This window comes from Schistocerca serialis, chromosome 11, assembly GCF_023864345.2.
Source record: "Schistocerca serialis cubense isolate TAMUIC-IGC-003099 chromosome 11, iqSchSeri2.2, whole genome shotgun sequence".
NCBI classification, from domain to species: Eukaryota; Metazoa; Arthropoda; class Insecta; order Orthoptera; family Acrididae; genus Schistocerca; species Schistocerca serialis.
Genome location: NC_064648.1, coordinates 175715777 through 175739213, shown reverse-complemented (window position 1 = coordinate 175739213; position 23437 = coordinate 175715777). Strand labels below are relative to the sequence as shown.

Genomic DNA, 23437 nt, shown 5'->3' with positions numbered 1-23437 from the left:
AACAAGTTTTAACTTGTTAACATATCCAAATAAATGTACCAGAACCACCATTATGCGTTTGATCATTCCTCCCTTTTTCCTGCACCCACACTACATTCTCACTGCTTACAGTGCCATATTTGCACCTGGCGGCACTAAGTGGAACTTTTATTTGTTTTTCAACATACTCCGCGAGCACATCTCCTAATGAACGTACCTACGACGTTTCAATGTCCTGCAACGTACAGAGCCCCCGCTGCAGCATTTTGAATACCACCTGATTGATTATAACCACCAGGTACGTACGATGCTGTGCTCCAGACATACGAGGGTTGTCGGAAAAGTTCTCAGCCTCACCCACAGATCACAGCACTATCTGTGCGATTTCTCCCCCTCCACATGTCAGTGGACTCCGTGTAAAACTGCGAGTTATTCCTGGCAGCAGCTGACTGTAGGCAACCTATTTAAAAAGTTGTGGTGTGTGTGGTTTTGGACATGGGAAAAAATAGAGTATCATGCAGTGATTAAACTCTCCACAAAAGGAGGTTTAACACCAACCAAAATTCATTTGCAACTTGGGAGCTCTTCACCTTCATACAATGTAGGCTTTCACAGCCGGTGCTGTCTTCGGTTGAAACTTCTGAGTGGAAATTTTATACATCGACCACGGCCTCTCAGCCCGGAAGATTCAACTGAAGTCTTCACCTTCAATTTCCACTGTGAAGAAATGAGTGTCCGAGTTTAAATGTGATTGTCAAAGCATCCGTGACGATACACGCAAAGGATGTTCAAATTGTGCAAGCACACTGGAAATCGACAAAGTGCATATGTGAAGATAGTATCTGCACTAACGGACATGTCCCAAAGAAAAGATACCGTTGGTGACCATGCAGCTCTCTTAGAATGAAATGATAATTAAATCAAGATCCTAAGCTCTCGACAGGCATTGATATACATCAACGGGGACAGTTGAAAATGTGTGCCCCGACCAGGACTCGAACCCGGGATCTCCCGCTTACAAGGGAGATGCTCTATCCATCTGAGCCGCCGAGAGCACAGAGGATAGAGAAACTGCAGGGATTTATCCTTTGCACGCTCCCTGTGAGACCCACATTCCCAATGGGCAGGGGCACTACGAATGTAGTGTGTGGACATTAAGTTGGGAATGTGGGTCTCACGGGGAGCGTGCAAGGGATGAATCCCTGCAGTCGCTGTATCCTCTGTGCCCTCGGCGGCTCAGACGGATAGAGCGTCCACCACGTAAGCAGGAGATCCCGGGTTCGAGTCCCGGTCGGGACACACATTTTCAACTGTCCCCGTCGATGTAAATGAACGCCTGGTCAACAGCTTAGGGTCTTGATTTAATTATCATTTCAAAGTGCATAAGATTTCGGAAGATCACTGTATAACAGTCCACGAAATTACTAACACTCTAGGTGTATCAAAAGAATAAATTGGTCACATCTTGCACTAGGAACTGAAAACGAGAAAGCTCTGTGCAAGATGGGTGCCACGAGTGCTCACTGCAGATCACAAACACATTCACACGGCACTTTTCAAAAAGTGCATTTTAAGAAAAACAGAAGTAACTTTTTGTGCCAATATGTGACGTAGATCAAATTTAGATTCACCACTACACACCCAACTCCAAACAACAGTCTACGCAGTGGACGGAAGCTGGTTCTGCAGCTCCAAAGAATGGGAGAACAGTGCCAGCAGCTGGAAAGACCATGGTGTCTGTGTTTTGGGACGCAAAGGAATTCTGTTGACTGACTAACTCGAGTTAGGTAAAACTGTAACTGCAGAATACTACTCTCAACTTTTAACAAAACTCGGATGAAGCATTTCTGGAAACAGAGCCATCTTAAAGAAGAAATAATGTCATCTTGCATCAGGACCTGCACCTGCCCAAGACAGTGTCTTGGCAAAGGGGAAATTTCGGATTTCCAGTACGCAAGGCTGGAACATCCGCCCTATTCCCCAGATTTGGCTCCCTCAGACTTCCAACTATTCTCAACACTGAAGAAATTCCTCTCCAGTTGGCACTTTCCGTCCGACGGAGAAGCCACTGCAGTTGTAGATGGGTACTTTGCGGCTCTTCCGAAGGAACACTACACACAGGGGAAATGGCATTCTAACACTGCCGGATCAAATGTATCGATATAAGAGCAGGTTACGTTAAAAAATGAAACTTCTTTGAAAGCATAAAGTGTCATTTTCACAATTGGGCCGGGAACTTTTCAGACCACCTTCATAAATCCTCAAACTACGGGCTACATTTACTATCAGCAGACCCCTATTAGTGAGGAATTCTTTCTTTGCCTGTGCTGGTCTCATTTACGTCCTCCTTACTACAACTGCTGCAAATTATTTTTCTTCCCAGATAGTACCATTCCTTCTAGATACTACTTCGTGGGCCCAGTTTTGATGTTAAGTTTGTCACTAATCTCATTTCCGGTTCTACTCATTACTGCTGTCCTTCCTCGATTTTCTCTTCGTCCGTATCCCGTGTTCATCCCAGCGTCATCGAGACTCTACATCTACATCTACATCTGCATCTACATCCATACTCAGCAATCCACCTGACGGTGTGTGGTGGAGGGTACCTTGAGTACCTCTATCGGTTCTCCCTTCTATTCCAGTCTCTTATTGTTCGTGGAAAGAAGGATTGTCGGTATGCCTCTGTGTGGGCTCTAATATCTCTGATTTTATCCTCACGGTCTCTTCGCGAGATATACGTAGGAGGGAGCAATATACTGCTCGACTCTTCGGTGAAGGCATGTTCTCTAAACTTCGACAAAAGCCCGTACCGAGCTACTGAGCGTCTCTCCTGCAGAGTCTTCCACTGGAGTTTGTCTATCGTCTCCGTAACGCTTTCGCGATTACTAAATGATCCTGTAACAAAGCGTGCTGCTCTCTGTTGGATCTTCTCTATGTCTTCTATCTACCCTATCTGTAACGTATCCCACACCGGTGAGCAGTATTCGAGCAGTGAGTGAAGAAGTGTACCGTAACCTACTTCCTTTGTTTTCGGACTGCATTTCCTTAGGATTCTTCCAATGAATCTCAGTCTGGCATATGCTTCACCGACGATCAACTTCATATGCTCATTCCATTTTAAATCACTCCTAATGCCTACTCCCAGATAATTTATGGAATTAACTGCTTCCAGTTGCTGACCTGTTATATTGTAGCTAAATGATAAGGGATCTTTCTTTCTATGTATTCGCAGCACGTTACACTTGTCTACATTGAGATTCAATTGCCATTCCCTGCACCGTGCGTCAATTCGTTGCAGATCCTCCAGCATTTCAGTACAATTTCCCATTGTCACATCCTCTCGATATACTACAGCATCATCCGCAATAAGCCTCAGTGAAATTCCGATGTCATCCACAAGGTCATTTATGTATATTGTGAGTAGCAACGGTCCTACGACACTCCCCTGCGGCACACCTGAAATCACTCTTACTTCGGAAGACTTCTCTCCATTGAGAATGACATACTGTGTTCTGTTATCCAGGAACTCTTCAATCCAATCACACAATTGGCCTGATAGTCCATATGCTCTTACTTTGTTCATTAAACGACTGTGGGGAACTGTATCGAACACCTTGTGGAAGTCGAGAAACACAGCATCTACCTGGGAACCCGTGTCTACGGCCCTCTGAGTCTCGTGGACGAATAGCACGAGCTGGGTTTCACACGATCGTCATTTTCGAAATCCCACCCCTACAGAGTAGATTTCTAGTCTCCAGAAAAGTCATTATACTCGAACATAATACGTGTTCCAAAATTCTGCAACTGTCCAACGTTACAGATACAGGTCTACAGTTCTGCACATCTGTTCGACGTCCCTTCTTGAAAACAGGGATAACCTGGCCCCTTTTCCAATCCTTTGGCACGCTACGCTCTTCTAGAGACTCTACATAACACTTCGAGATTCTGTCAAACCTGGGCAGGTGTCCCTTCGCGATGTGTGCAGCCAGCGCGGTGTTCCCCGACAGCAGCACGTTGCAGTGGGGGCAGGTCACCTGCTTTCGCATCGAGTAGATGGCAGACATTTTCAGCACCGAGGCTGCAGCGTCCGCACCGAAAGAGCCGCCGCCACAGTAGACGTCACCTGCCAGCCGACGAAGCCGCCAGGATGCTCGGTGGTCGGAGGCCCCGACAACTGGGGCTTCGACTGTGTACAGAAACAGAGAAACTAAAGTGAGAAACGATGTTTTTATTTCCAAAGAAATTGTAACGGAAGTTACAAATGCATGGACCAACCAGAGTAATATTATCACCACCTACATGGAATTTTCTTTTTTTTGGTGGTGTTTAAGGGCGCTCAACTACTGAGGTCATTAGCGCCCAGTCACTGTTGTTAGAGCACACGGAATCTAGTAAAACTCAAGGGGAGGGGGGGACACCAGAAACAAAGTCCCGACAAAGATGCAGATAAAATAAGTAAAAAAGTTAGATGTCTTTGGACAAGCCAGTCAAAGTTATAAAACGCAGAACACTAGCAGCTGCTCGAGCGTCATCAGCTAAAATATCCGGTAAAGTAGATGGCAGGGACAGGACAACACGAGATTGACTGAAGCGGGGACACGACAATAAAACATGGCGCACTGTTAATGCCTGACCACAGGGGCACTGCGGGGCTGGGTCACCGGAGAGCAGGTAGCGGTGGCTAAACCGGCAATGCCCAATCCGCAACCTGGTCAGAAGGACCTCCTCTCGCCGAGATGGTCGGGAGGAGGTTGTCCGAGCAGTTGGGAGCGGTTTTACTGCCCGGAGCTTGTTTCCTTGGAGGGATGACCAAGCATCCCACCACAACGACACAAGCCTCTTACATAAATCCTCACGAACGTCAGATGACGGGACACAATGGGAGGCTGGCCGAGGCAGGAGGACTGCAGCCTCGGCTGCAGCATCCGCAGCCTCATTCCCAGGCACTCCTACATGTCCGGGAACCCACAGAAAGCTGACAGGAGAGCCACCCTCAGCGAAAGAATGGAGGGACTGCTGTATCCGTTGAACCAAGGGATGGACCGGATAGGGAGCTCCAAGGCTCTGAAGAGCACTGAGTGAGTCAGAGCAGAGTACATACGATTAATGGCGGTGGCGGCGGGCATACTGAACGGCCTGATGGAGAGCAAAAAGCCCGGCCATAAAGCTCGAACATTGGTCGAGGAGCCGGTATTTAAAGGTGGCGGCTCCGACGACAAAGGCACAGCCGACACCGTCGTCAGTTTTGGAGCCATCGGTGTAAATAAAGGTGTGACCGGCAAGTCGAGCACGAAGTTCGACAAACCGTGAGCAATACACTGCAGCCGGAGTACCCTCCTTTGGGAGTGAGCTGAGGTCGAGATAAATATGAACCGGAGCCTGGAGCCAAGGTGGTGTCGGGCTCTCACCCTCTCTGAAGGTGGTAGGGGGGGCAAAATCCAATTGTCGAAGCAGGCGACGGAAGCAGACTCCGGGGGGCAGCAGGGCAGACACATACAACCCGTACTGACGGTCGAGAGAATCGGCGAAGAAGGACTGGTAAGAGGGGTGGTCGGGCATAGACAACAGCCGGCGGGCATACCGACACAGCAGTACGTCGCGCCGGTAGGTCAATGGTAATTCGGCAGCTTCAGCATAAAGACTCTCAATGGGACTAGTATAGAAGGCGCCGGTCGCAAGACGTAACCCCCGATGGTGGATGGAGTTGAGATGGCGTAAGAGGGATGGCCGAGCAGACGAGTAGACAAAGCTCCCATAATCCAGCTTCGATCGGACTATGGAAAGATACAAGTGAAGCAGGACAGTGCGATCCGCTGCCCAAGATGAACCGCTAAGAACTCTGAGGACATTAAGGGAACGTGTACAACGGGCCGCCAAATAAGAGACGTGCGGAGACCAACACAGTTTCCTGTCCAACGTGAGCCCTAGAAACTTAGTTGTTTCCACAAATGGGAGAACAACGGGACCGAGATGTAAGGATGGCGGAAGGAAAGCTTTATATCGCCAAAAGTTGATTCAAACCGTCTTCTCTTCAGAGAGGAAGCCATTTGCCACGCACCATGAGTAGAGGCTGTCTAGACAACACTGAAGGCAGCGCTCCAGTAGGCATGTTCTCTGGGCACTGCAGTAGATCGCGAAGTCATCGACAAAGAGAGAGCCTGAGACAGTAGGTGGAATGCAATCCATAATTGGATTGATTGCGATGGCAAAAAGGGCTACACTCAAGACGGAGCCCTGAGGCACTCCGTTCTCCTGGAGGAAGACGTCGGACAATACGGAACCCACACGTACCCTAAACTTTCGATCCGTTAAAAAGGAATCAATAAAAAGGGGCAGGCGACCGCGTAGGCCCCACCTGTGCATAGTGCGGAGGATACCTCCTCTCCAACAGGTATCATAAGCCTTCTCCAAATCGAAGAACACGGCTACCGTTTGGCGCCTTCGCAAAAAGTTGTTCATGATGAATGTCGACAAGGTCACAAGGTGGTCAACAGCGGAGCGGCGACGACAAAAGCCGCATTGGACATTGGTAAGTAGCCGTCGAGATTCAAGAATCCAGACTAACCGAGCACGAACCATGCGTTCCATCACCTTACAGACACAGCTTGTAAGAGAAATGGGGCGGTAAATAGAAGGAAGGTGTCTATCCTTCCCGGGTTTGGGTATAGGAACGACGACGGCGTCACGCCAATGCATGGGGACCTGACCTTCGGTCCAGACGCGATTGTAGGTACGAAGAAGGAAGCTTTTGCCCGCCGGAGAAAGGTGTGCCAGTATCTGAACGTGAATGGCATCTGGCCCCGGAGCAGAGGACTGGGACAGTGCAAGCGCACGTTCGAGTTCCCGCATAGTAAAGGGGGCATTATAAGTTTCCAGATTCAGCGAGTGGAAGGAAGGTCGCCGAGCCTCTTCTGCCTCTTTCCTGGGAAGGAAGGCAGGGTGGTAATGGGCGGAGCTTGAAACCTCCGCGAAAAACCGGCCGAAGGCATTGGAGACAGCCACAGGATCAACGAGGACCTCATTACCCGAGGTCAGGCCAGGTACCGAGGAGTGGGCCTTAATGCCCGATAGCCAGCGCAGGCCACCCCAAACGACAGAAGAGGGAGTAAAACTGTTAAAGGAGCTGGTGAAAGAGGCCCAACAAGCTTTTTTGCTGTCTTTGATGACTCTACGCCATTGCGCCCGGAGTCGTTTGTATCCAATACAATTCGCCAACGTAGGATGGCGGCGAAAGGTGCTAAAACATGTCGTCGAGCACGGATAGCGTCTCTACAAGCCTCGTTCCACCAGGGGACGGAAACGCGACGTGAAGAAGAGGTAGTACGAGGAATGGAACGTTCGGCAGCATTGATGATAACAGCCGTGAGGTATTCGACCTGACTGTCACAACTGAGAAAATCGTGGTCCCGAAAGGTCGCCAGGGAGGAGTAAAGTCCCCAGTCAGCTTTCGGTATGTTCCAGCTCGAAGGACGTGGGGATGGGGTGTGGTGCAGGAGACGAACGACACAGGGGAAGTGGTCGCTCGAATAGGTGTCAGAAAGGACGTACCACTCGAACCGACGGGCAAGAGTGGTAGAACAGATCGAGAGGTCCAAGTGGGAGTAGGTACGAGTAAAGTCCGAGAGGAAAGTCGGGGCGCCAGTATGTAGGCAGACAAGATTGAGATGGTTGAAGACATCCGCCAAGAGTGAGCCTCTTTGACAGGATGCAGGAGAGCCCCAAAGGGGATGATGGGCATTGAAGTCGCCAAACAATAAAAACGGCGGGGGAAGCTGAACAATCAGGTGCATCATGTCAGCCCGACTAACTGCGGATGACGATGGAGTGTAGATGGTACAAACTGAAAAAGTAAAAGCAGAAAGAGTAATACGGACAGCTATTGCTCGGAGTGGGATGGTCAATGGGATGGGATGGTAATAGACATCGTCCCGAACGAGCAACATGACCCCACCATGAGCTGGGATACTGTCCACAGGGGTGAGGTCATACCGCTCCGAGGTATAGTGGGTAAAGGCAATACGGTCAGTCGAGCGCAACTTGGTTTCCTGGAGACCGAGGACGAGTGGACAGTGCAGGCGGAGGAGCAGTTGTAATTCCTCCCGATTAGATCGAATACCTCTTATGTTCCAATGTAACAAGGCCATCGCTAGTCAAAAAAGAGGGGGAACGAGATGGGGGAAGAGCTGGTCACCTCGACGGCCGCGGAGGGCCAGGTTTCGAGGGAACAACGCTACAACCGGCGGGAGGCGGATCTTGTTCCATCGAGTCGTCGCCAGCTGCGGCCGCTGTCCCTGGTTGTGTAGGAGGGGCAGCATCATTTGCCGACGAGAGACCAGCTGAGCACCTGGCGGCAGAGCGTCCCGGCGAAACTGAGGACGGCCGGGAGCAGCGACTCACGGATGGAGCGTCAGACGAAACGCGCCGGGGTGGAGAGGGGGATAGAGACTTCTTCTTGGAGGCCTTCTTGGAAGTCCGAGGAGGCACAGGGATGGTGGGCTGGACCCGAAGAAGGTCCTCACGCGCGGGGTCCGTTTTGGAACGCCAGACCTCGGAAGCTGGGGTCCGGAACGTTTCCCCGATGGACGCCTGAGAAGAGGATCGCTTCTCAGGTGGCAGGGGGGGAGGAGGAGGAGGAGGAAGGGTGGCCCCTGGGGCAGAGGGGGCGGGGACCACGGGGGAGGAGGATTTGGAAGGGAGGGATTTGGGAGGCGGAGGCAGAGACTCCGGATGGGGGGAGGAGGCGGAGGGGGGACAGGATAGGGGTGAGGATACCGCGGAAGGAGCGGACACAACTGAGGCAAACGAAGTGGTCAACGGCACGGGATGGAGGCGGTTATACTTCTTCCTGGCCTCAGAATAAGAGAGCCGATCCAAAGTTTTGAGTTCTTGTATCTTCTTCTCCATCTGATATGTGGGGCAGTCTGAGGATCTAGGCGAGTGGATGCCAGGACAATTAATGCACCGAGGTGGTGGGGTGCACGTATGTTCCTCACGAAGAGGACGTCCACAATCGCCACAAAGGGGCTCAGCATCACACCGTGACGACATGTGCCCAAAGCGCAAACACCGAAAACAGCGCATAGGAGGCAGGACGTAAGATCGCACGTCGCACCGGTAGCACATCACCTTTACCTTCTCCGGGAGAACGTCCCCCTCGAAGGCGAGGATAAAGGCCCCGGTGTCGATGCGACGGTCTTTGGGGCCACGCTGGACTCGCCGGACGAAATGCACGCCTCGGCGCTCCAGGTTGGCTCTGAGCTCCTCATCAGATTGCAGCAGGAGGTCACGATGAAAAATAACCCCTGCATCCTATTTAGTGCCAGATGCGGGACAATGGACACTGGGATGTCCCCTAGGCGGTCGCACGCCTGGAGCGTCACCGACTATGTGGCGGAGGTGGTCTTGAGAAGAACGGACCCTGAACGCATCTTGCTGAGAGCCTCGATTTCCCCGAAGACGTCCTCAATGTGCTGAACAAAGAACATGGGCTTGGAGGTGGCGAACGTCCCCCCATCGGTTCGAGAACAGACCAAATAGCGGGGGAAGTACTTTGCCCCAAGCCGGCGGGCCTGTCCCTCCTCCCATGGAGTGGCCAAGGGGGAAAGGGCAGGAGAACCAGAACTAGAAACAATACCTTTTTTTTGAAAGACTCGGCCACAGAGCGACCTGATACATGTTGACGTTTCGTCTGCGAAATGTCCGCCCCGATACCACCCACTCCGACCAGGGGCTCTCCCCACGGGCGCCACCCAGCCGCAGCAAGGGCCACCTGGCAGGATGACCGTTGCCGGGAGTCCTGATGCCCCAAGGAGACGGGCATCTACTCCTTGGCCGACGTGGGGAGGGTGCAGCTCAGGTATCGGCAGTACGATCCCTGTGTTGTCAGGGGGCTACAACCTAGAGGGTACATGACGACCCCACCACAACGGGCTGGCTACCGTGCTGGATTTCTGGTGCCATGGAAAGTCCATCATGATCGCTGGTGCAGATGGAGATGCACTATGGGCGTAACTTGGACAACCCATCACGTGTTGAGGCCCAATTTGAGGAATAGTGGGTATGGTTACAACGTCAGTGCAATGCTGAGTGCCAAGGTCTTAGTGCACTGAGGACCAGTGGTACACCACGTAAGGTGTCCTTCCCCAAAAGGCTCGTACTTCTGTAGAATTTTGAAAAATGGAGGTCAAACCCCAAGGGGGACCATCACATGGAAGGTTGAAACGGTTGAACTCCTTTTAGTCGCCACTTACGACAGGCAGGAATATCTCGGGCCTATTCTTACCCCGGACCCGCAGGGGGTACCTACATGGAATGTCAACATACAGTAACCACTCACATACAGCAGGGGGCACCAGTAGCAGTGAAGGCTATATAAAGCACATCAGGGGAGACAGAAAACAGTGCAGTCGCCATAATCTGGAAATGGAGTGATTTATCTGACTTCCAAAAGGGCACAATAATTGGTTTTTGGGCCAAGGACGGAAGCATTTCCAAAATTGCTAAGTTTGTAAAGTGTGTGTGTGTGATGGCTCGGGTCAATTGCACCGTGCATTGCAAAGTAGTGCTTTCCCAAACAGTGTCGAGCCAACTGGGGTGCAACATGGGCCACAGATTTATTTTTTATTTATTTATTTATTTTTTTAGGGTGCTCAACTACTAACGTCATTAGCACCCAGTCAGAAACGTTAGTGCACTAATAGTGTAGATAAAACGCAAGGGGGCAACACCAGAAAGTACTTACAAAGACACAGATAAACAAAATAAAAGAGTTAGATCTTTTTGGACAAGTCCGTCAAAGTAATAAAATTAAGGACACGAGCAGTTGCTCGAGCGTCATCGGCAAAAAGTCCCTGTAAGGTAGATGGCGGACAGGACAACACGAGAGTGAATAAAACAGGGACAGGACAATAGTGGCGCACCATCAATGGGTGACCAAAGGGGCACTGCGGGGCGGGGTCACCGGACGACAGGTAACGGTGGCTAAATCGGCAATGCCCAATTCGCAACCTGGCCAAAACGACTTCTTCTCACCGCGAAGAGTGGGGCTGTAGATGACAGTGTCGAACGATGACTGCGCAGATGTGTACAGGCGAAATGATGTGCAACTGCTGAATATCTGACTTTCCAGAGGAACCGACAGGCTACCGGCGTTTCATCCTCAACACCCGTTCGGCGAAAGCTGTCGCAAATCTGACTCCGCTGCAGGTTTGTACACCTGTGCCCGACTGCTGGAATACGCACACCGATACCACAACTCTACGTCCACTGTGTGGTGACAGGTGGCTCTTCCGACCAATCACATTTTTTGTTCAATTGTACGGACGGCAGTCGGATTGCCTAAAGGGTCCAGGCTGGGGGAGGACGCGTTATGTTCTGGGGAATGTTTCCGTGGAATTCCCTGGGTGATTTTGTTATTCTGAAAGGCCCAATGGATCGACACAGTATGCACATATCCTCTGGTACCACAGCCACCCCTATATGCAGTTTGTTTTTCCTCAGCGCAATGGCACATACCAGCAAGACAATGCAACATGTCACACCCCTCGATCATAACTAACATACTGCACTAGGACGAGATAACTGTTCTCCTCCGGCTATCACACTCCTCGGATTTAAACCGACATGAGAATCTGTGGGGCCACCTCAATAGGACTGTTCGTGCCACGTATCCTCGGCAGAGAAAGCTATTGCAGCTGGCTACGACACTGTCTCCACATCATAGTCAGTACCTTACACAATCTCATTAACTCTTCTTGCACATTTTACAGTGGTTTGCATTGCAAAAGGCGATTACACAGGCTTTTGACAAGTGGTCCCATTACTGTGACCTGACAGTGTAAAAATAATTACTCATAAGTAAGTAGTCCATTTATTTACATCACCTGTTGTTGTGGTCTTCAGTCCTGAGACTGGTTTGATGTAGCTCTCCATGCTACTCTATCCTGTGCAAGCTTCTTCATTTCCCAGTACCTACTGCAACCTACATCCTTCTGAATCTGCTTAGTGTATTCATCTCTTTGTCTCCCTCTACGATTTTTACCCTCCACGCTACCCTCCAGTACTAAATTGGTGATCTCTTGATACCTCAGAACATGTCCTACCAACCGATCCCTTCTTCTGGTCAAGTTGTGCCACAAACTCCTCTTCTCCCCAATCCTATTCAATACTTCATCATCATTAGTTATGTGATCTACCCATCTAATCTTCAGCATTCTTCTGTAGCACCACATTTCGAAAGCTTCTATTCTCACCTTGTCAAAACTATTTATCGTCCATGTTTCACTTCCATACATGGCTACACTCCATAAAAATACTTTCAGAAAAGACTTCCTGACACTTAAATCTATACTCGATGTTAACAAATTTCTCTTCTTCAGAAACGCTTTCCTTGCCATTGCCAGTCTACATTTTATATCCTCTCTACTTCGACCATTATCAGTTATTTTGCTCCCCAAATAGCAAAACTCCTTTACTACTTTCTCATTTCCTAATCTAATTCCGGCAGCATCACCCGATTTAATTTGACTACATTCCATTATCCTCGTTTTGCTTTTGTTGATGTTCATTTTATACCCTCCTTTGAAGACATTGTCCATTCCATTCAACTGCCCTTCCAAGTCCTTTGCTGTCTCTGACAGAATTACAATGTCATCGGCAAACCTCAAAGTTTTTATTTCTTCTCCACGGATTCTAATACCTACACCAAGTTTTTCTTTTGTTTCATTCACTGCTTGCTCAATATACAGATTGAATAACATCGGGGAGAGGCTACAACACTGTCTCACTTCCTTCCCAACCACTGCTTCCCTTTCATGCTCCTCGACTCTTATAACTTCCATCTGGTTTCTGTACAAATTGTAAATAGCCTTTCGCTCCCTGTATTTTACCCCTGCCACCTTTAGAATTTGAAAGAGAGTATTCCAGTCAACATTGTCAAAAGCTTTCTCCAAGTCTACAAATGCTAGAAACGTAGGTTTGCCTTTCCTTAATCTTTCTTCTAAGATAAGTCATTGGGTCAGTATTGCCTCACGTGTTCCAACATTTCTGCAGAATCCAAACTGATCTTCCTCGAGGTCGGCTTCTACCAGTTTTTCCATTCGTCTGTAAATAATTCGCGTTAGTATTTTGCAGCTGTGACTTATTAAACTGACAGTTCGGTAATTTTAACATCTGTCAACACCTGCTTTCTTTGGGATTGGAATTATTATATTCTTCTTGAAGTCTGAGGGTATTTCGCCTGTCTCATACATCTTGCTCACCAGATGGTAGAGTTTTGTCATGACTGGCTCTTCCAAGACTGTCAGTAGTTCTAATGGAATGTTGTCTACTCCTGGGGCCTTGTTTCGCCTCAGGTCTTTCAGTGCTCTGTCAAACTCACCTACATTTAGTGAAATGCCACTTAAAGTATTGTCATGGTGTCAAAATGCGTTTTGGCTGGTAGTTTTCTGGAGGAGGTGGAAAAGAGGTGTAGACGATGAAGGCAGAACGTGGTGACAATTTACCGACATCTTTATTAGAGAGTAGTTGAAACTGCACCCCCACAGGAGGCACGCGACGGGAGTAGTGGTCGACAAACCGCAGGCTGGAATAGGTTGGCAAGTGTGCGCCGGTGTCAGCATTTCACACCCGCACAATTCGGCAACAACTTCACTAGCAGTGCTTTCCTGCTGTCTTGCAGTGCAGCGTCAGTCAACAGAACACCTGCTCTATATTCCAATTGAAACTACTCGCTAGTTGACATTTCACAGACTAGAACTGGTTTCCTCCACCCACAATGCTCAGCGTCACGGCGTAACTGTTTGCTGTTGCCAAAGTGCCACAACATTTGGTCAGTTCACCCCGTCCCGCTTTCTTTCTCCCTAGCTCTGGTCCGTTAATTTCATATTGTAACAATACGAGTCCAGATAGATGTAACAGAACTTGAATAGCGTATTTGCCTCTATTGGTTACGGTAGAGAGATCGATGTTTCGGTCCTGTCTGTGTATTTATATATAATATTGCACGAATAAAGGCTGGGCGAGTGTAAAGCTATCGTTAAAAACGCACGCTGTGTGATATTTTACGACTTGGTCCGACATCATAACAACATGCTTTTGAATACAATTAAAATATAACGGCGATACCTGTTTAGTGTTATTGGAAATAATATTTAGTAAATTAATGAGTAAGGTAGCCAATCCTATAAGAAGAGGTAAAATTGGGCATATTGAGGTGTTTTGCTTTATATCGACGAAGCCGATGATACGGCGTCATTTTTTTCGTTTACTCTTAGAAATAAACAAGTACAGAAGTGCTAATTGTGCGTAGTGAAAAAATATAGGGGCGAGTTTTAAATAACTACGGTATACAATCGGAGTAACAAAAGGACATTTAGTTACACGAAATCACAGATAGCGAAGTGTGGTCATTAAATTGAGTACACCTACAGGGCGGTCAATTCCGGGATAAATCTATACGCATCTCACGACGGACACGGAATTGAGACCGTTTTTTTTTTTTTAATTATATTGTAGAGAGTGGGCTCCAATTTATGAAAGGAGAAAAATGTTAACTTTTACTCGAACTCTTAATAATTGAAGATCGGAGAGAAAAGTGTGTAATTGTCTTACACCTAACAAACATTTGTGGATGGCGGTGGCTAAACGAGAAGAGTCAGTTACAAAATACTGTATCATTATCACTGACTGTTGGTGTCGAGCAACCAAAGGGTTTCGATGGAACTTGGGAGTTAGGGTTCGGGCACTCTCATATACTCCACATCAGAGTGTGAATGAGTGGTGATTGCGAAATAAAGCTGCGAACAAAGTTTGGTCGTATCTGTTATTATTCCATAAGTAGTAACATTTCTTCTCGTTGTACGAAGCCTTTATAGACGATCGTTATGAAAATTTCCTTCGAAGGGATCTCGTTACGAGTTAAGTTTTGGGGATCTAGTCGAGAGGCGGTAGTTGGTAGATCCTAACTACTGCAGCTATTGTGAACTCACGTGCTACCGTGACCGTTGTGTGTTGTCAGTGACTTAAGGTTACCATATCTCATGCTCTAAGATCGACGCGCCTTTCCACTTGGTATAACGGCGCCTCACGGCAACAACGACAAAGCCGACGACGAAGGAAGATAAAGTAGAATATTCCATCGCGCACACGCACACTAATGATTCATATGCATTATTTCGCATTTCATACACTGCAGTAACCAAACACCACGGGATCCTTCTGCACTAAACACAATATACAGCTATTATAATCAGAGAGATTGGCTTACATTAGAAAATTTGTGCCTGTTCAAGCTTTCCTGGCAGATATATTGTAAGTAGCCTTCACGGCCCTGCCACAGGATGACGTGTAAATTTCACAATATTTCCTACAGCCACCTGCAAGGTTCAACCACCTGAAGATGTCGCACAGTTGCTCCAAGGAAATATCGTGGAATTTGCACAACGTCATCTGGCAGAAAACCCATAAAGACTATTTACATTAGAAAGTTTGCGCAACAGTCTTTGAGGCCAAATTTTTTAGGATTGCAATCCACTGCTACTACTGGACTATCGCAGTCACACCTTCACGCATCACAGTCTTGTCGCATACTGGTGACTGCATTGGCCTCTCACGTAGAACAGATAATTTTAAAACAGGGCAACCAAAGCTAAAATAGTTATACATGTCTGTCTGACACTTCATATAGTGACTAGGTTCTTTAAAATACAGATGTTAAAACTATTAAAATGAAACTGAATGAAATGTCCAATGGTCTATTGTAGCTGCATTTGTCCAGGTCACTTATATACCCGCGTAATTGGTTTCACAACTTTCGAGTTGCATCTTCTAGTGTAAATATAAACGCCATGTCATATATTACAGAATGCCACAACATAACAATTGGCATGGTCAGGTCAAGATTTCGGCTTTCCCAAGTTGATAAGAAAAGCCATCATCAAATGATGAGAGACCATCATCAATGATGAAAGTCACATCTGCATTACGTTGCGAACTGTACACATTCCGATTAAAATATGTTGTCAGCTGCTATGTTGGTGGCAAATACGCACGAGCATGATGCCTTTTGTCACTACACGGCGCACTACTTCCCTGAACAACATTTATGAGGCACATTTTGTTGCTTGACAAGGGCATATTTTAACCAAAATATGTTCAGTTCATGACTCTAGACATACATGACTTTTTATACAGTGTTTTTTTAAACCTCGTCAAGCACGAATGGCCTTTCACACCATGATGCACAAATTTTAACACTAAAAGGCTTTTGTACTCAAATAAATGTCACATGTAATTAAAAACTATGTAGGAAAGTTAACCCAACAGCAAGAGAGTTAAACCTTGTTAAGGCACAAGAGTGGCAGGACATTTATAGTGCCGATAACATATATGATACATATAATGCTTTCCTTAAAGCATTTCTCATGCTCTTTGAGAGTAGCTTCCCAAAAGAACATTTTAAACAGGGCACTAGCACTAAACGGCAGCCTCGGTGGTGAATAGTGGGATAAGGATATCGTGTAGAACAAAGTGGGAATTATGTCAAAATGTTAGAAGTAGTCACAATCGAGCTACAGTGGCCCATTACAACCAGAACTGTAAGGTGCTTAAAAATGTTATTAGGAAGGCAAAGAGTTTGTGGTATGCAAATAGAATAGCTAATTCACAGGATAAAATTAAAACCATACGGTCAGTTTGAAGGAGGTTTCTGGTCAGCAGCAGAAGGTCGACGATATAAAGTCAGTTCGTAGTAAAAATATTTCTGTTACTGATAAATCAGATATATATACAGTATTTAACAATCATTTTTTGAGCACTGCTGGGGAATTAAATAAAAATTTCATTTCTACATGTAATCATATAACTCTCTTGGCAAATGCCTTTCCGAGATGTCTATAATACTCCCCTGTGATACAGACAAGAGGGAGATTGAGTCAATAATTAAATCACTGGAGACTTAAGGACTCTCTCGTGCATATGACGGAGTGCCTAGCAGAAAGGTCACAGTTCATAGTGATATACGGTAAATCATCGAGTAGAACAGAAGTGATATCTGCCGTTCTGCAAGGTAGTGTCATAGGCCCTCTGCTGTTCCTGATTTACATAAATGATCTAGGTGATAATCTGAGCAGCCCCCTTAGATTGTTTGCAGATGACTCTGTAATTTACCGTCTAGTAAAATCGTCAGACGATCAATTCCAATCACAAAATGATCTAGAGAGAATTTCTGTACGATGCGAAAAGTGGCAATAGCACTAAACAAAGAAAAGTGCAAGGTCATTCACACGGGTACTAAAAGAAATCAGATAAATCTTGGGTACACAATAAATCACAAAAATCTAAGGATTGTCAATTCAACTAAATACCTAGGAAATGCAATTACGAGCAACTTAAATTGGAAAGACCACATAGATAACATTGTGGGGAAAGCAAAGCAAAGACTGCGCTTTGTTGGCAGAACACTTGGAAGATGTGACAAACCCACTAAAGAGATAGCCTACATTACACTTGTCTGTCCTCTGCTGGAATGCTGCTGCGTGGTGTGGGATCCTTACCAGGTAGGATAGACGGAGGACATCGAAAAAGTGCAAAGGAGGGCAGCTCGTTTCATGTTATCACGCAATGGGGGTGAGAGTGTCACTGATATGATACGCGAATTGGGGTGACAGTCACTGAAACAAAGTGGTTTTCTTTGTGGTGAGATCTGTTTACAAAATTTCAATCTCCAACTTTCTCTTCCAAATGCATAAATATGTTGTTGATACCCACCTACATAGGGAGAAATGATCATCATAATAAAATAAGAGAAATCGGAGTTCGAACGGAAAGATTTAGGTGTTCCTTTTTGCCATGCACCATTCGAGAGTGGAATGGAAGGGAAGTAGTATGAAAATGGTTCGATGAACCCTCTGCCAGGTACTTAAGTGTGAATGGCAGAGTAACCATGTAGATGTAGCTATTAAAGTGCTGTGCTGCACATGTTAGCCCTGTACTTAGCCATATTTGGAATTTTTCCTTTAGGAATGGTCAGTTTCCTAAATGAAAGCCGCTTTATACAAAGGGAGAAAGGGATAATGTAACAATTGTAGACCTATTTCTATGCCGTCAGTGTTTGCTGAAGTTATTGAAAAGGCTGTGTACGTAAGGATAATTGATCATTTTATATCGCATAATTTGCTAGCAAATGTACAGTTTGGCTTTAGAAGTGGTTTAACAACTGAAAATACTATATTTTCGTTTCTCTGTGAGGTACTAGACGGGTTAAACAAAAGGTTTCGAACGGTAGGCATATTTTTGATTTAACAAAGGCATTTGATTGTGTTGATCAAAAAATATTGCTCCAGAAGTTGGACCATTACAGAATAAGCGGAGTAGCTCATAATTGGTTCACCTCTTACTTTAACAACATACAGCAAAAGGTCATTAATCACAGAGTAGAGAATGGCTGTAATGTGGTGTCCGAGTCAGATACGGTCAAAATGGGGAGGTGCCCCAAGGATCAGTGTTGGGGCCACTCCTGTTCCTCATTTATATAAATAATATTCCCTCTAAAATATTTCTGTTTGCTGATGACACTGGCTGGCTTGGTAGTAAAGGATGTTGTGTACGACACTGGTTCGGTTTCAAATAGTGAAGTTCATCACCTAAGTTCATGGCTTGTAGAAACTAAAGTAACTCTAAATCACAGTAAGACTCAGTTTTCACAGTTTCTAACACACAGTTCAACATAGCCTGACCTTTTAATTTCACGGAAAGGGCATATGATTAATGAAACTGAACAGTTCAAATTTCTAGGTGTTCAGATAGATAGTAAACTGTTGTGGAAAGCCAACATTCAGGATCTTGCTCAAAGACTTAATGCTGCCATTTTTACTATTCGAACGGCATCTGAAGTGGGCGATTGTTCGACACAAAAATTAGTCTACTTTCCTTATTTTCATTTGCTTATGTCGTGCGGTATTATATTTTGAGGTAACTCTTCCCATTCTAAAAGGATATTTTTGGCTCAGAAACAGGCGATTTGGGCAAGAAGCAGTGATTTAAGTCCGCAAACCTCGTCGACCCCTGTTCACTTGTCTGGGTATTTTGACATTGGCCTCTCAATATATAAATTCTTTACTGTTGTTTCTTGTTAACAATATCAGTTTATTCCCAAGAATAAGCAGCATTCACTCAGCTAACACTGTGCAGAAATCCAACCTGCATTTGGATCGGACTTCCTTAACTCTTGTTCAGAAAGATGTGCAGTATACTCCTGCATCCATTTTCAATAAGCTACCACAAGAATTCAAAAATCTTTGCAGTAATCCACGCGCTTTCAAATCTAAACTCAAGAGCTTCCTCATGGGTCACTCGTCCTATTCTGTTGAGGAGCTCCTTGAAAGATTAAGTTGATTCTTATGTTATATTGTTGATTGGGTTTACTTAAACTTATGGCTTTACTTTTTTTGGGTTCATAAACATTTTATTTTTTATCTGTTATTACTTTTAAGAAGTAATTTCATGTACTGACACGTTCCATGAGGTTTGAGATTTGCTCCTCAATTTGGTCCTACGGAACTTGACGTGTAAACAAATAAATGAAAATCATTGACGATGGTCTTTATCATTTGACAATGGTATTTTTACCAATTGAGGACTGCTGAAATCTTTACCTGGCCACGACAATTGTTCCACTGCAGCATTCTGTAACTTATGACATAGCATTTGTATTTACCAGAATATGCAACTCAAATGTTGCCAAACTATATGAGTGGGTTTATCAGCATTTTATAACCTATGACACAGTGTTTATACTTACACCAAAAGATGCAGCTTAAAAGTTGCCAAACCTGTTGTGTGAGTTAGTAAGTGACCTAAACAAAGACAGCTACAGCAGACCACTGAACATTTCATTCGATTTCATTTTAGTAGTTTTAACTCCTGTATTTTAAAAAACTGTTCACTGCATGAAGTGTCAAACAATCATGTCATGTTGCGGTTTGAAACTTGTGAAACAGAACAAACATTTTTTTTAAATTCCCAAATCTAATCAAAAGCCTTTCATTATTATTTTTATTCAATTAATTGGTTTAAATTAAATTTTTTAAATTTCAAATACTTTGCCATGTCATAATTACTTGCCTTTGTTTCTCTTTCTCTCATTATTTTTTTCCACTCGGGATCTGCCAGTATCGTCTATAGTCTGCAACCGAGCAACAACCAGGACTGCTCAACTGTCGATAAAGTGACAGTTTGTGTAGCCAGTGCGAGGACAGTTTCAGGTAACCACTGATAGTGAGAAGTTACAGTCTCCTTTTAGCAATGTAACTGAATTTTATGTGTCTGTGTCAGGTTGCAGAGATTAGCCTTAAACGCCGCGGATAAAGCAATCGCGATTTTAGAGCTACCGCAGATTGTCGACTGCCATTTTCTCAGATACATTGTACACCGTGGGGTTGTGGTTAGGTTGGGACAAGAGTTTAAATTCAGGGCCACAGAGTTTGTCACCTGCCACAGCTCAGTCACTGGGCAGTTAAAAATCAGCTGTCAACAGAGAATCTCTCGTATACCTCGTACCTCGTGGTGGCCGCTTCCAATGTTGCTTCACATTACACATTAATGGCATTTGCGAAGTGACCCACCGTGTTTGTGTGCCACCTATAACTGAGCAGCAGCCAAAAGCTGGCAGCCAATGTGGCAGCACTGTAGTGGCTAGTCACACACATCAGCCATCAAGAAATTTTAATCAGACTATAGTAACAGAGGGTGGAGAGAGTCACTACTCAGCCCAGCGGTTGTTGGCAATGTTGCCTGGGGTCAAACCCCAGACCGGTGGCAGGCACTGCCAGATCCCAGTCGCACAGGCTCGAGAGGTCACTAGTCTGCGCCGGCCCACCCAGTTTGCAGCCGAACCCCCCGGGCTGGCAGTCCCGTCGGAATGGCACAGCAACACTGACGGTCTCACAGTGGAAGCTGAGATACGGTGGACACTGAACTGAAGCCCCGTTGCACCGTGCAAAGCCGGGCCGGACAGCTAACTTTTACACGTGACTCGGCAGGACTCGTCGAGCCTGCCGAATGGCTCGAATGCCGACCGCTGCCCGAGTCGTGGTCGCAGAGCCGACAGAGTGCCACAGTGCCGAGTAAGTGGATGTTGGCAAGATCCAGAATTTCCACATCGAACCTCCGCTCGAGGCCATGTCGTTATAGTATTCTGCATGTAGTATGCGTACGGTCTGACATCATTTTCCAAAACTTTAGAGACGGTGATGTATTTTGGAAAAGTATCTCACCTTAGCAACAACAATATCCTCAGCAAATCACAGTTTGGGTTTCAGAGGAGTTGCTCAACTGCAAACTCTATTTACATGTTCATTCATAAAATTTTAAAAGCACCGAATAATAAAACAGCACCAGCTGGTATTTTCTGTGACCTATCTAAGGCATTTGACAGTGTGAATCATAGTATTCTCCTAGATAAATTTATGTTTTATGCGGTTGACGGTATAACTGACCGACAGATAACGTCAAATCTAACAAAAAGAACGCACGAAGTTGTACTCAGTATTTCAACCGACGCAACTGGCGGATGTAATTCTACCTGCCCCTTTGATAGTATATGTTCTGCCAGTTACAGGGCTGGAATAGGTGGCGGCAAAAGGTGCCCTACACACCTAGAATAGCTTTTTGTCGTCCTCCCGATCTCTGCAATATCCTTGTCAGACCCTTGCTCTTGCACCCACCTCCCTATCCTGTTGCTCCTACTCCTGTGACCGTCCCCACAGTAAGGCTCTCCCTATGCACCCTGCTACCAGCACCTGTTCCAGCCCTATTGAGCTGAGGTAAAATTTTCTGTTTTGAAGAGCGCGGCGCAGTGCGTAGTGTAAAGCAGTCGCCTTCCATTTCTGGCGGTGGCACCGCTGCGGCAATCACAGCTTTGGTGTCTCCCTCTGGTGTAAAAAGGGGAAAAGTTGCCTGTTCACGTGCATTTAAGGGGTGCTATGAGCTCGGCAGAGGGGTCAGTCGGGGGAGTCTGGTCAGTTGGTCAGCAGGGTCGGTGTGGGGCTGTCAGTGTCTGTCTGTTGTGCGGAGTGCTAGTATGTGTTAGGTCACCAGTCTGCTCGAGTTTCTTCAGGCAACGGTCATTGGCGGTCGGATCGATCGGTTGGTCGGTCGCGCACCGAGACGAGAGATGACTTGTCCGCACTGAGCGTCGCCGCACGTGAGGTCGCCACGCGAGTCCAGTGGGTCGCGCCGTATAGCGAGGGGTAGTGGCTTGGCGGTCGATACGAGAGCAACAGGAGTCAACCCACAACATCGGGCTGGCCGGTGCGAGCTGCGACGCCGTGAGACAGGAGATCGGAGCACCTTCCTGCGTCCGTTGAAGCGGCTGGCAACGGACGGTTCGGGAGAGTGTTTTGGGGGTGCTGGGTCAGGTCTTCGCCAGACATTGCAGTTTGTTAGAAGTTAAGTCATTCGTGATATGTTGTTTCATTTACTTGTTAAATTCTACTTGTTTTATTGATCAGTCTCTCGTCCCCAGCTTGCTCGTCTGTCTCTCGTCCACATTTGTTAGGCAGTTAGTGTCTGTCTGTCGGTCTGCCGTATGTTTTAGCTGCCTCTGTCATGTTTGTCGGACTCGGTGTTAACGAATTTATTGCTTAAGGTGTAAAGGCCGAATTCCTGAAATATTTTTTTATCTTGCCTATCATCTTGAGAGGTGGTATATGTGTAATGTAGAGCACGTTTGTATATTTTATGTAATACTGCATTTCATCAGTTCTTATTTAAATGGTCATTTTAGTATATAAAATTGCCGCCCTTTCACCGTTAGAGTTTTCTTATTAAAAACAGGTTACACCTTCGGTGGCAAGTGACTTTTTTTTTATGTGAGTGTTTTGTACCTTCCCATCCCTCCTACAGGGTGCATACTTTATGTGTTTGTGTGAGTTGTTAAAATTTTTAGTTTAAAGTAATCTGGTGTGTTGCAGATTTAGGTTCTTGTGAGCGGTCCTGACTACGGCCATGTTAAAAGGGAGCGGCAAGCTTCTCATATATATATAAAAAAAAAGCATGACTCACGCCCGGTCCTCACAGCTCTACTTCTGCCAGTATCTCGTCTCCTACCTTCCAAACTTTACATTAGCTCTCCTGCGAACCTTGCAGAACTAGCACTCCTGAAAGAAAGGATACTGAGGAGACACTAGAAATTTCAAAAAATTACATTCAAACGAATAAAATTCATGAAGTAAAATAAAGAAAATTTTTAGCACCGAACAAGGTTCGAACTCAGAACCTTTCGCTTAGCAGGTATACACTTTAACCATTACACTAACGCAGCTCGTTAATCAGTAAATGTCCCGGAGGACTCTAAAATATCACGCAAAATACCGACAAACACTTGTAGCGGTTAGTGAGAATGATTCAAACACCTTTCCTTGCTATCGCCTGAATTAGGAGGCTTATTGCTTGTTTGGTT

The 23437-nt window shown here is 46.2% G+C and overlaps 1 protein-coding gene across 3 annotated transcripts in view; it reads right to left on the bottom strand.

The window, feature by feature from the left end:
• Window positions 1–23437, bottom strand: part of LOC126427106 (uncharacterized) — a 250867-nt gene that overhangs the window by 204908 nt on the left and 22522 nt on the right. For 2 of the 3 annotated variants that reach the window (XM_050089321.1, XM_050089320.1), the window contains one exon: window positions 3934–4165. The exons of the other annotated variant lie outside the window; for it this stretch is intronic. In XM_050089321.1, coding sequence (XP_049945278.1) covers window positions 3934–4043 — 110 coding nt within the window. In that variant the 5' untranslated portion in view covers window positions 4044–4165. The remainder of the gene's footprint in view (window positions 1–3933; window positions 4166–23437) is intronic. 3 annotated transcript variants of the gene reach the window in all.